At 41.6% G+C, this 14,328-nt stretch overlaps 1 protein-coding gene across 3 annotated transcripts in view; it reads left to right on the top strand.

The window, feature by feature from the left end:
* ntrk2a (neurotrophic tyrosine kinase, receptor, type 2a) overlaps nucleotides 1-14,328 on the top strand; it is an 85,297-nt gene that overhangs the window by 56,832 nt on the left and 14,137 nt on the right. For all 3 annotated transcript variants that reach the window (XM_019867165.1, XM_019867164.1, XM_019867163.1), the window contains 3 exons: nucleotides 2,670-2,858; nucleotides 7,921-8,051; nucleotides 13,850-14,022. In XM_019867165.1, coding sequence (XP_019722724.1) covers nucleotides 2,670-2,858; nucleotides 7,921-8,051; nucleotides 13,850-14,022 — 493 coding nt within the window. The remainder of the gene's footprint in view (nucleotides 1-2,669; nucleotides 2,859-7,920; nucleotides 8,052-13,849; nucleotides 14,023-14,328) is intronic.

The following is a 14,328-nucleotide window of genomic DNA, read 5'->3' as shown; positions in this document are numbered from 1 at the left end:
TGGGTCCAAGGATGGAAGGAGAAACTCGTAATAGAATTAACAGGTCTTTTTTGAGTTGGCGGTCTGAAATTTCAGGTTTCCCAGTTTTCTATAATACAAATTTTGAATACAATTTAGCTCACAGACCCACACAGAAGCACTAATAATGCCACGATGGTCACGGAAGTCTTGCTCTCCAAAACTTAAAGTCCATAATTATTTCTGAAATAAAAATTAGGGCCCTGGAGTTTACTTTCTTGTGGTATTTCCATCGCTGTTCATTAGAGACGGGCGTTTGCGCCGTTGTGAGAATTAACACATCTAACTTTCTTTCTGGCTAAAGGAAGCGGCTCCTCTCATTCCCTTTAAATTCATGTGTCCGGTCTAGATGGCCGGAAGGTGCGTTTTGAAAGATATGAAACATGATAATAAAACAAAATCAATTGATTTCTACAATGATGATTCAGAGGGTTCGTTGCGCACTTTTGTCACATTTCTGAATGAAATACAATGCTATCCAACACACACATCCATGGAGCTCAGAGTCCTTCTGCCTGCATCTCGTTCAAATGCACCAAACTCACGTTCGATTACCTTGCGCCACAATTTAGACCTCCTTTTAGCTGGCTTAACGATTCGCTTTTTGCCAGCCATCAAAGTGTCAGGTGCCCTGGGGGAGTGTAAAAAACGTCTTCCGTAACACCCAGCACGGGACAGTCTGCCAAATTCCCATTCTCGCAAAAGGAGGCCTGCACTTGCACGACAATCAAGTTACACCGGTTTTTACAAAGTCATCATGCAAAGGTTGTGAAAACGTTCGCACTCATTTTATAGATATATCAATTAGGTATTTAATATAGTGCATAATCATGTTATAAACGATTGAGTCTATGTCGCCCACTCCCTGTGGTCATATTCATTAAGTGAGAGGTCTTAAATTTGATCAAAGTGGCCTTAAAGTATACCATTTCTCTTCTTTAAGCCAGCAGCTGGCAAAAGCTGGCAGTTTTCACCTTTTTTTCCCCCCACTGTGTCGCTGTTCTGTATGAAAAGCGTCCATACAAAATAGGCGAATGGACTTCCAGCATGACAACAACTGCAACAAGACACAGCTTTTCTATAAAAACATCTACCGCTGGGCTATTTTCATTCTGCTCCCCTATCGAGGCTTCGTCAATCCCCACGAGTCATCGACATGCGCACGTCCACGCCAGCTGGTCAAGCTTGGACCGCACAACACACACCCAAACACACGCTTTATTCTCGGCCACGTCCCCTTGGCTGCAGCTGGATGTTAAAATTCATTTGAAGCGGCCGCATGAGAGGAAAGACATCCATTGTCATTTTATGCTCATGGGAAATCAATCCCCGCTCATAATGCACTGGCCTTGAGCCATGCTGATGTTTTAAATATGGATGTGTGTTTGTGTGTTTGAATAATTTTTCTCTGTCTGTGACGTGACCCAAACTCAGATGAATTTTCTCCCCGCTGCCAATTTTGCGATGTTGTTCGTAGGCTCGCGCTACTCGCACACAAACTTGGCAACAATATCGTGACGGTGCACGAAGATACAAAGTTTCTGTTTTCACTGTCTTAATTACATGCTAATGACACCTGCACGCTGTTGCCAAAACAAACCCATTTCCCCCTCCATCGCAGGGGAAGACTCGCTCGCTCGCTGTTGCATCTTGTCACTTTCGCAGTCTTTCTTCAAGTTCACGCTGCGTTTTAGCTTTGAATGCCTGCTGGGTGTTGAGTGTGGGGGAAGGTTATTTTAGTTAACGAAAACTAATGAAATAACCAAGATTAGAATTGAAAAAAAAAAAAAAACTTTTTTTTTTCCAAAAAAGCCAAAACCACCTGAAACTACACCTTCTGTTGATAAAACTAACCAAAACGAACTGGAATTATCCCAAACGTCCTTCGTTTTCGTTTTCGTCTTATATCTTACATGAGGTCTTGGGGTTTATTAGATATTGCTGTACACCTTTAGCTGCAGAAAAAGGTAAATTGTTTGAGAATTATAGTTTACTTTACGACACAATACTTTCTTTCTTATATCTTGCACTTGCCAAATACGCCATATATTAAAAAAACTCAAACTTACACCAAAACTAAAATGAAGCATTTTTTTTTTTGACAGCAAATTTTAATCAGAGATGGCTGCATGTGTTCCTTCATGAATTGTTTTTCGGAGTACATCAGGTTTTTCACATACCGTATTTAAATTTTTTGCTTAGTTTACTTGCATCTCTCGTATACAAAAAAAAAAGAGTAAATATTTGTTGACCAGTGTCATTAAAAACAAACAGACTTGCTCTAAAGACCAATTAAAATTAACAGAATTTTAAAAATAAACATCGCTATTTGATGAAATGCAATTATTTATTTCGAGTCCAGTCATTCATCGAACGTCACACGGGATGAATCTACCCAACAGGTGTTGGGACATTTTGAGTGACAAACATTTCGCTTCCCTACAGGAGCCTGTTTGGATCAATAACATAACTTAAGTGCCTCTCCTTAAGTCTTCATCTCCTCCATCTTGGCTAATAACAACTTAACAACCTAATAAAGTCTCCCGTGCACCTTACACAATTAGAGTGGCTGTGGCGGCCATATGCTGTGTGTGTGGTTCGGCACGCCATCCTCATAAAGATACGATCCGCTTGTCTCCGTTCTCTTTCAGGACCGTCCTCGGTCATCAGCAACGACGACGACTCTGCCTCGCCCCTCCACCACGTCTCCAACGGCAGTAACACGCCATCCTCCTCTGAGATGGGCCCCGACGCCGTAATCATCGGCATGACGAAGATCCCCGTCATCGAGAACCCACAATACTTCAGGAGCTCCAACAGCTTGCTCAAGACAGACACCTGTAAGTAGCATACCGAGACCAACCCCTAAACCGATTGTGTCCAAAGCTTGACCCCGCCGCACATTTTTTTTAGTGGTCCATTTGACACATCTTTTACTATTTGCCTCATCACCTGTATCAGAAAGTTGCGATGCAGCAGTTTTTCCAAATAACTACAACATAACCTAGTCAGAAAAAGTTCGAGATACTCAGCTTTCAAGTAAAATTTCAGGATGATCTTAAAATGCGTGATTCGTTGTTGCAGTACTTTTTGCACAATTTGCTGTTCTCCAACAAGGAGCTGAATGGCAAAATTTACCACCAAAGTTTGATTCATGAATCTCTACGCATATGCTGTTTCAAATAGAATTGGTATTTAAACAGTCCAATTCATCATGCTGTTCACATTTTGACCCTACGAGACCAAGATAATAACTCCAAATTCGTTGACTGAAAGTTCCTTGCCATTTCAGGAAGTGGCCACTGATATTATGGTTATATTGTATGTACAGTGCTGTGGAATAATATTTGCCCCCTTCCTGATTTCTGTGTTCTCTGTATATTTATGACATACAAAGGTTTCAAGTCATCAAACCAATTTTAATATCACACAGTGACTACCCAAGAAATTACATGCAGTGTGTGATAAATATGCAAAGAACACAGATATCGGCAACTTTTTTTCATGGCACTGTAAATGGAATGAGATAATTTATTGATGTATTGGTTTTAGCCTGTTGCGAGTAAAAATGTAAAAAAAAAAAAAAATTCAGTTGGAAAAAAATGTGGACATCCCTGTCCTCAACTGACAAACCCCATGTTCATGAGCAGGTAAATTCTGTGGTGCAGAGAGAGATGGCTTTTTACACGAGCGGCAGCGCTTAAATTAACTGTGAACGTTGTTTCTAGGTTGCTGTGGTGAAATAGCGGCTCCTGTCATTGCAATGACCTTGTGGAGTATCAGCCAGTGTCTGTTCTGCGGGATGATTAGAAATAAGGAATGCACATATGAGCAGGCGCTAGGCAACGTTCCCGTTCATAAAAATGTAACGTAACTTACCTGGTACTAGTGATTGGTTCACACTCACCGGTTACTAGAATCATAAAGCCAAACAACATGAGCATGAAAACACGCACGCACGCGCGCGGACACGCTCCGTTATTGACCTGTTCCATCAATGTGACATTATGATTATTGGCAAGTCATAAAAGCTCTTTCAGGCTGCGACCTTGTGTAGCAAATTAGCTAAGAGAGGTGGAGTGGGGTGGGGGTTGTAGGGGTGGGGGGGGGTGTTTATATAATAATGGTAAATGGGGGATTGACCTCTTAAGGCCTGCAACACAAGCGAGCAATACAGTAGGATTTACGACATGAGAGAATAATAAAAGCAGCCAGATCAATGCCGGTCAATATTGTGTGTGCATGTTTTGTGTATAATACAGCCATTAAAAGTAATAAACAGGGCGCTTACTGACGGTTTGATTGTGGTGCATATGGACCTTTTTTTTTTTTTGTCAGCAGCTTTGATGAGGCTGCAGTATAATGCACTTAAACGTGGCAAGTGAGAAATGTATTTGATCAGACACTATGCTGATATGCTGTAAATGCCTCATTAACATTAACAACACCTGACTCGACAACGATGATGTGGCATGAGTCAATGTATGGAAACACTCAAGGTTTACAGTTACTTTCCTGTGGATGCGATGCAGGGGCCTAGCTGGAAATGTTACAGTAGGGTGGCCAGAGTGACAACACCTCAGTGAGGGGGTGGCCAGAGGTGCAGCGCACGCGTGATAGATAAGATATTCGACGCCTGCTAGCAATTCGATGCGGATGAGTGCGAACGCGAACATGACTGTTAAAGTGAATAGGAAGGAATTTGTATTTATTTCCTTCTTGACCTCACAGACCGCAATGATATTGTCCCATATAGAAATCGCTTACATTAGGGCTTGCGGTACTACATTTCCCATGATTCTTAGACACAGAAGCAGGAAATAGTCGTAGTTGCGGTATGACGAAAACATATAGATGCCTGCTAGCGATGAGATGAGGATGAGAATGAAAATGCAAACATAATCGGAAGGAATTTGAATTCAAGACGACCAACTGAAAAGCATTACAAGGCGCACTGTCGACTTTTCAGAAAAATAAAGAAGTTTAAGTGCACCTTATCATCTGAAAAATACAATAATTAAATGTTCCCAATTAAATGACAAGGTTCGACTTCTGAGACACACGGTAGTTCTCCAGGAAGTCATGGTTGAATTCCAAACTGTCGCACATTTGGAGCCTTCCGCTGTATGTTATTGTGTTGCACAGGCAAAGAGCAGCCATCCAATTTAGTTGATATAGCTTTTATGTGCGGTTTTTATTTCAGGTCGGGTCGTGGAAAGATTTGGAAGAGAGATTGCGGAAGGCGATTCAGGAAATAAGATGTTGATGAAGGCGGGTGAAAGGTGTGTGTGTGTGGGGAGTGTGTCTCTGTGCGAGTGCGCAGATGGCCACATATTGTAAAGGGAGCAGGCAAAAAAATTGAAAAAGTCTAGGGTGCTTGATGGGAAATGACAGAGCGGGCGCTTTTAGACATTGCCGCAAACAGAAAAACAACTGACGCAATTAGACTGCTGGAGTTGAAGAATGAGTGAGATAATGTGGCAGGGTGCAAATGATGGAAGGGGGAGGAATGTGAATTAAAAAGCAAGAGGGAGTAAACAACGGGGCCAACAGAGATCTTCCATAAAGACAGAGTGTGACGCAACAGCACCTTTTACACTGCCTGTAAAAGCCACCATTTTTCTGCTGTGTGCTTTTGCTGGGTTACTTGCAAAAGGCAAAGGAAGATGAATGTTCTCTTCCAGCTCTGATGTGGCAATTTTACAGGATCTCTGTCGCAAAGAGGCTCAAGTTTACATGTCTACATCCAGTTTTATCCGTTTTACCGCAAAGGAATGGTTAATAATTGGGTATTATGCGTTTCGAGCACTAGAAAAGAGGCAAAACATTTAAAGCTAAATATTCAATGTCAATACAAAAAGGTTTAAGAGATAATTGAACTCCCTGAATGAAAAGTGGTACAAATATACTGTACATGAGTGTGTGGTTTAGAAAGCAAACATCCTTGGATCAGTTCTTTACAAAACGCCAAGCAAAAACCACATCTGAGAGAGAACATGGACTAAAGAAGGCAAAAAAAACAAAAAAGTTAAATGACCATCATTTTTATTCTTTATTTCTTTTTTACATTATGCGCAACTCTCATTTATTGTGCAATAATCTAATTGTAACATGTATTTGTTTCATGTTTTGATGCATTTTTATACTTTAGGAAAAATTTATGTCTGAATTCTGGGGAGCTTGGAACGAATTAGGGCATTTACATGGAAAACACGGCTCTACTTACAACATTTTCTAGTGAAGGCATTTCTTCCAGAACCAATTAATTTCATAAGTAGAGGTACCATCGTACAACATTTGTGATCGTTGACCCCGACTGTTTTCCGAGCAGACTAGGGAGGAAATTTACTCATGATGTATCCCACACCACAAAGACAATCACTCAAGATAATCTTTCAGGAATGTGTCATAATCGAGCCGTTGGTGACTTTGATCAGAAGGCTGGTTGGAATGCTCAAATTCGACTAGCTTATTGGTATTTGTGCACACTGCACCTCGCTTCACCTAGCATACCTCACGCGCTCTTTCTCACTATTCTCACAAGCATCCGTTTTTATTCTCCTATCGAAGAAAAACCTTCAGCCATGTTGCCAGTTTTGAAATAAAGACACCAACACATCCACTTAGCCGCCAGCTAGGCCACCACCCCAACCGTTTAACCAGCTGATTGCCTCTCCGCACTATTAAGCAATAAGCACTGAGCCACATGAAGACTCCAAGCTTCGCACTTCTCTTGAATCAACATCTCGCATTGTGAACTCGGTGATGTGTAGACACCGCTTGAGGATGTTTGCACATCTTTAAATTTGTGGCGCTATTGCGCCACTGCCTGCTACCATGCAGCGTATGCTAAGAATGACAATCAAGAACGTCCAATGAAAAGCAAGTTATTTTATTTTGCCTTTTGCACGTGGCTTCTTCTATCCTAAATGAACTTCACCTTTCATAGATGTCAACTTTCACTCAACATTGCCCCTATTCGCTGTCTCTTATATCATTTTCAAAAGCCTCTTTCACACACATACCGACAGTCAAATTTGAGTTTCCCCTCACTTGCAATCATCGACTCTTGGCTTTCTCTCAAAGATTATCCTGAGTGATTATCATATGGTGTAGGATGTTTTAAAAAAGTTTGTTTTTTTTTCCTCCTCGGTCTACTGAGATAACGGCCAAGTTTGAAAACTAGATGTGCTTACCCCGCTTTAGATCATTAGATGACATCAGATGTAAAAACGCTTCTAAAATTGTGATTTTTGCAGACAGTTTAAGGGGCTTCTCTCATTCTCGCTCTCATTCGCCCTCGGTGTAAATCGATGCAGCCTCTAAGGGACCGGTCGGATCTTAATGTGATATTCTGAGTGGACAGCTTTTCTTCAAATGCGCTTCCTAATCACATCATAGATATATCTCATCGCGCGTGTGTATGCAGGGATGTGTTCACACGCAAGCAGGCAGTTCCACATCCGACTGTACGCGGTACATTGCCACGTTCTTCAGGGCTGTGCAGAATAAAGGGAAACACACATCATCACGGTGAGATGTTAAAGGTTCTCAAAATGATCTGACGTGGAGTCACAGGTTGCCAAGCAACAAAGCGGGTTTGCCAAGTGATTCAGCTGTAGGCGAGCAGAAGGCAGTGAAGGATAACACACGCACACACAAAAAGACTCCCCAAATGTGATACAATAATACCTTTCCCAATGTTTGGAATAATGATGGGCATGATAAAAATGGATGGATTTTGGGGGCTTTGAAACATTGGAGTGTCATTCTACTACAAAAACGCTGTCTGAAGAAGACGCAACGTAACATTCAGTCATCGACACTCTTCTGTCTGTGATTTAGGTTTCCGTGCTCACGCTATTTTTGACTAAGAGGACTTTCTTTATCCTCCTCCTCTAGTCGTCCACCACATCAAGAGACACAACATCGTGCTGAAAAGGGAACTGGGAGAGGGAGCCTTTGGCAAAGTCTTCCTCGCCGAATGTTACAACTTGTCGCCTGACCAGGAGAAGATACTGGTGGCTGTCAAGGTAACATCAATGACATAGAGTAAATTGAATTTAAAGCTGGATTGCTTGTCTTACGTTTAATATTCAGTCCTGCCAACCATCCATTCTCTTTATTGCCCTGACTGCGCCGGAATCGAAGAGATCTGCATGTCAAATCAAGCTGGCAATTGAAGCCGACTCTTTGTACACAAATAAAGCCAGTAACGTTGTTATCGACGGGGGAAGTTATTGTGAGCGCGGCAATATTTTTGCCGCAGAACTGCATCGCCGCAGCATGTTCGGGAATATTAAGCAGTTGACTGCACTGAATCCAACATGCAGTCTCCTGAGAAATCTGGACGTTCAATGTATGTCACACAAATACTTCCTTTGCTCGAAAAGTCATAATGCGCTTTTAGTCTATCAACTTGCTGCAGGAAAATCCCAAGCGAATGGTGGCAAAGGGTTTACTTTTTTTTCCAAATGAAACTCCTCTACTCACTTAAACTTAATCTGATAATTTACCCCAAAAAAGAGCAAACATGGGATTTTTTTTTCACCAGTGGTTCATTGTGTGTGTCTCTCTCTATATATATATATATATATATATATATAAATGCCACTTCAGGTATAAATAGTTAAATAGTCATTCTTCATTTTCCAACCCAGTCTTCGTCTGGTCTCGCAGTTCACTTCCTCACTCGGCATTTTGTCGCCAGCAATCCGTCGAATTCGAACCTAAGCCGCAGACTTCCGAGTCGAATTGAGCCAGTTAGCCTCCACCAGCAAATCCTCATGTATTCATCCATCTCTCCATCGGGGATGTGAAACTCAATCTGACTGAGGAAGACTTGTCATTAACAATACATGACCTGTAAGAGACCCCCCCTCCCCCCAACCCCCAAGTATAGTTCACATGCTCCACTTTCTCTTCATCTGCATTACCTTTACTTCTTCTGTCACAATAGCAAATTGTTGTGTTTTGGCAGCAGCACGATACTAGTGGAATCTTCATGTACAAGTTTTTTGAGGTGCGAGTGTTTGCACGGTCAGTGCCCTACTTTGTTGTTGCTAGCCAAAATTTTAGTCTCTAGCAGTGTTACTATAGTTGGTTTTTTAATTTCATTTTAACTTGTGTTGTTTAAATTCAGTTAGGTTCAATTAGTAATTGGAACGGGTAAGTTAATTTTATTAGGTTTTGTTTTTCGAAAATGCTTTTTTTTGGTTTAGTTTACCAGTCTTATAATTAATTTTATTATTATTCTTGATTATTAATCGTGGATTTTTGGGCGGGGGGCAGAAAAGATTAAACGCATTTTGATTCATTTCAATGAGGAAATTTTGATTATACAGTACTAAGATTGTACACGTGTACCTCAGGTTGTACTCTTAAAGCTGCTGCTTCACTAATGTGCATTCATAATTACAGTCAGTCCATTGATTGGACTCCACTGAGTTTTTTTTTTCCAATTAGTTAATGTAGCACGTTTTCTCTCTCTCTCTCTCTCTCTCTCTCTCTCTCTCTCTCTCTCTCCCCCCTCCTCCCTCTGCTGGAATGCTGAGTCACCATTTCTCACCAGGGTTCCTCCTCCTCCTCCTCCTCCTCCTCCCTTTTTGCTGCATCAACTATTGGCACATTAAACGAGGCTGTCGGAAATAAATGAAATGGCTTCAACCAACATATGTAATTGTCAATCAAATAAATCGTTTTTACGTTGAAATGTGACGTCAGGTGCTCGTAGTACTGTATTTCTACCATCTGTCGGATCGTAGCGTACCGTGGAAATGAAATACAATACAGAATGTATTGACTCAACTGCAGAAGGTACTAAAGTGTCTATTAATGCCAAGTAGCAACACCACCAGAAAACTTGGTTCTTCCCCCATGTGCATATGACTCACCCAATAGTTAATAGAGTCAAAGTCTGTATTAGAACGAAGGCTGCTATTTGAGGAAATGTGTTACTTTACATGATTATTTCGGGTTGTATGCTCATGAGCCATTACATCACGGACTGGGAGACACCTTACAGCAACACTTTTTTTTTTCTTGATGATGCACCTGCTGTAATTGGGGCATTAATAGAGAGGAGGTCTTCATTTGAAGAAACAAAGTATTTTATTCTGTTTGATCTGGCTGGATGCTAATCAGCAATCCAGTCACATTCCAGAGGTTCCTTGAAGCAACATTTTTTTTTTTTGTCTGTGATACAGGGAGGGAATGTGTTTGTTTTGTTTTTTTTTTCTTTTTCTTAATTAGGCATTAAATTACAAACTGGAAGATCTGTAAAGCAACACTATTTCTCTTTGTGCAGAACACACCCAATGATTCATTGGGGCAAGGTGTTTATGAGAGTGGATGCCATACCTAGTGATTATTTGGGGCTTGGCGTTTATCAGAGCGTAGGCCACTATTGGAGGGAAAATAGTTTTGGCAAAAAGATGATTTGATTTTTAAAAAGTGCACCCTCAAACCGGTTGTACAAGCACATGTGGCAAAGACTCTCCGAAACAACCCAGGCTAAACTTACTTCCTTTCTGTATCACCTCATCATACTCCTTTGGACTAATTATTTTACTATTTTCCTATTTGGACAGGTATCTGGTACCATCTTGTGGCTGGTTCGGGCGTTTCAGAAAGATCACATGAAACATGAATTGCTCGTTTGTTCAGCGAATAGCTGGGTGACAATGTGGCTTTAAAATCTCCATAGTGACAGGAACTTCATCACATCTTCACATTAACCTTCGCTGCATAATCTTTGCGTTTAATAAACACCCAAATTACCCCGACGCTCTGTCATGTACGCTACACTACAGAAACACGTGCACGTCACAATAACATACGCGCTCCAGCAGAGCTAATGATCCTGACTTAGTGTAAGGCTTGGCTATCAATCAGTCACTGGCCCATAACGCCAAGGCAAGTTTGACTTGTACTGTATTATACTGTACTGTATATACTGCTTGGTGGCATTGATCACTGGCTCTCTTTAACAGCATACAGATTTACACGCACACACACGCACACACACACGCACACACACACACACACACACACACGCACACACACACACACACACACACACACACACACACACACACACACACACACACACACATACACACGCAGGCTTCCCCAACTGCGGATCATCAATCATGAACTCTTTCAATAATGCTTCCTCCAACACATGTAAATGTGAGTTGCTACATCCCCGCCCCGCCCCCCCCCAGCCCGCGGATGTTGATTGTTTTTATTTGCCGTGGGAGCCAAATGCACCACGCGTGCATTACTTGTATTCATTGGACCCAGCGCATGGAGGCTCAGACGATGCATTCAGGGAGTCATCACATTTGATTGCTGTCACCTCGCGTTGTCATGACGATTAATTTTGCACCGTCCCGCACTCGTATACTATTATTGTCTACCTGCAGCAAAGACTTAGTTCACTTCTCGTTTCACACCGTGACTAAGTCAAGTCAACTTTATTGTCAAATGTGCTACATGTGCAACATACAACCACAGGAGAGAGAGGAGCCGCTGCGGGTGCCTGCGCCTGACCACGTCAGGGGCTGACCCCCAGTAGAGCAGTCAACGTTTACACAAATGGAGATTAATAAAATCAGATTTTTCTGTCCTCTATTTTTCTTTTCGCTGCATCATTACCCGGGTCTCGTTGGACCGATTCGATATAGAAATAAATACACAAATGCAGCCGGCAAACGCCACGCTATTTAATAAATCATGTTTTACACTTTCATGAATGTTTTATGCTCTCAATGCAAAGCACATTAGCGGTTTTCGAGCTGCTGTTCAAGATTTCTCATCATGAAACGTGAGCTCAATTTGGTTATTAATTAAGAAATCCGCGGGGTGAAATTGGAAAAACAAAAAGGCCGTTATTACATGAATACATTTAGTATTGTGTTTATTTTACAGTGGAACCTTGAAGGTTAAAATTTGTGTCAACATTTTGCTCCACAGGAAAGAATCAAAATGGAAATGAAACTTTAATTATCAAACATTGAAGGCATATAGTGTTAAAGGACCTCTTGTCCTACCCTGATTGCAGCTCTGCTTACCTTTTAACTTCAATGCCATATCCTGATTGAAATATTTAAAAAAAAAAAATCAAGATAAAGCATACAAGTGCATCACAATGAATTAGAACATCATCAAGAAATTATTTTATTCTCCCCCTGCGCCCCCAAAATAAGATTTGGACTGCAAAGGAAACTTTAGACAGCCCACTCTCAGATTTTCCAGATAAGATCAACATCAATATTTCCATCTTTTGTACTGTAATAATCTCCATTGTCAAGACACTTCGCATTACAGCCCATAATGGTCTCGGGTGAGAGTGGATTGGTTGATCACAGGTGGGAGGCGGGGTTATGGTCCATCTCATTTTCTGGCATCTCAGCATTCCAGCTGCCACGAGGTCATCGTGTCATTTTTTTCCCGCCCCCTCTGAGCCTTTTTAGCAACTTGTCCTTGTGCCCCGGACCTATATTTGTAACCAGAGCTTTTGTTTCTTTCTTTGTGGAAAGGGGAACATATATGCACGGCATTTACAGTAGCAAGACTATCTATTATTCATGGAGGGCAAAAGTGATTGCATATATTTTTCCTTGCTCCGAGTCGAGATGCATACATAGCCGGTATCATTTTCATTTCCTGTGTCTCGCTTATGACAGTCGACGTTTTCAATCTGTCACAAACACATGTGTTATGTAACCGTGGCTGATGGGAATGATGACAGATTGGATTCGAGCGAAGATGGGAATGTAATCCGCAAATAGGAGGGTCTGAGTATGCAGACCTTTTTCAAATTGCTTTATTTCTTCACTGTAATTATTCTTGGGCTTAAAAAAAAACAAACAAGAAACAAAACATTTTGACGGTTTTCCCATAGTTGAAAACGAATCCCGTTGGTGAGTGACTGATGATGTGTTTTTAGAATTCAACCCTTGAAGCCAGTTTTACTTAGCATCATAAAAATAAGCTTAAAAATTACTTTACTCGCATTGTAACAGGTAGAACAAAGCTAAACATGCTTTCTCCAAAGGTCCTGGAACATAAGTCTAAAAGTATCCAGGATGAGGTACGCTGTTGTTCTTGTGCAGCAAAAAAAAAAAAAAAAAAAAAAAAAAGACAGCTGCAAGTCATCCTCTGGGCTGAGGTGACAACCCATTGAAATGTTTTCCTCTCTGCCACCCTGCAGCTCGCAAACCCCACGTAGATGCATTATATTAGGAAGCTCTTAATGGAGCATCGGTAAGAGAATGCAAACAATTTCTGTTGTTGTTTCTGAGGCAGCTTTGGTGATGGCACACCAGGTCAGATCATCCTCAACGTGTCCGCCTTGTAACTGGATATTGGAGACGCTCTCCACGTAATGACTATCAATGACAAGATGTCTAAAGGTCCAAAAAAAAACCCCAAAACAAAAAAAAAAACAAAACACCGAAAGCCAGCCATTTTTGTTGAAGCGGCCATTTTACATGACTTTTGACCTTTTCCATCCATCCTACTCTGAAAACAATCCTAGGCGCTCCACAGGCATAACTCTGATCCCGATACTCTGTATACTCACATTGAGCACAACTCTCAACTATTTGTCGCCGCCCGCAGTCATTTCTTCTCGTAATCAATCCGTGCTAGGTCTCATTGACCGTAACTCACTTCTACAGGGCGGGAGAATTTTTTTTTTCCTCTCCATTCAGTAGACATGACTAATTGATCTTTGTAAGTGTGGCAGAATGTTTTTCCATTTGTCAGTTGAATAAAATGTCACCATGCGTGCGTGCGCGTGTCTGCGCTTTTCTGTTTGTGTCAGACACTTAAAGAGGCCAGCGAAAATGCTCGCAAGGATTTCCACCGCGAGGCTGAGCTCCTGACCAACCTCCAGCACGAGCACATCGTCACCTTCTACGGTGTGTGCGTGGAGAGCGAACCCCTCATCATGGTGTTCGAGTACATGAAACACGGAGACCTCAACAAGTTTCTCAGGCAAGGATCGTCAATTTTTTTCCAGATTGAAGTGATGCACACTGTGCACAGCCTCTTTCACAAATGGATACCACAAAATGGTTGCAAGACAAGACCTGGCGTGTGTGCACTTGTACCTTTTTCACAGAACCCAGTGAAGCAGCATATTGCCACTCGTGAGTGCACTTTAACCCTTTCAGGGACAGCGGTTACTACAGTGGACAGCCTATCATGTTATCAGGTTACAGGATGCATGAATGGGTTAACATCGCAGCATTCTCCAATCAATTCCCAACAAATTGGATGTTGTTATGCTGCAGGGAAGGG

This window comes from Hippocampus comes, unplaced genomic scaffold (assembly GCF_001891065.2).
Source record: "Hippocampus comes isolate QL1 unplaced genomic scaffold, H_comes_QL1_v1.1 scaffold322, whole genome shotgun sequence".
NCBI lineage: Eukaryota > Metazoa > Chordata > Actinopteri > Syngnathiformes > Syngnathidae > Hippocampus > Hippocampus comes.
The sequence above is the reverse complement of the archived record's forward strand: the minus strand, read 5'-3'. Positions and strand labels throughout refer to the sequence as shown.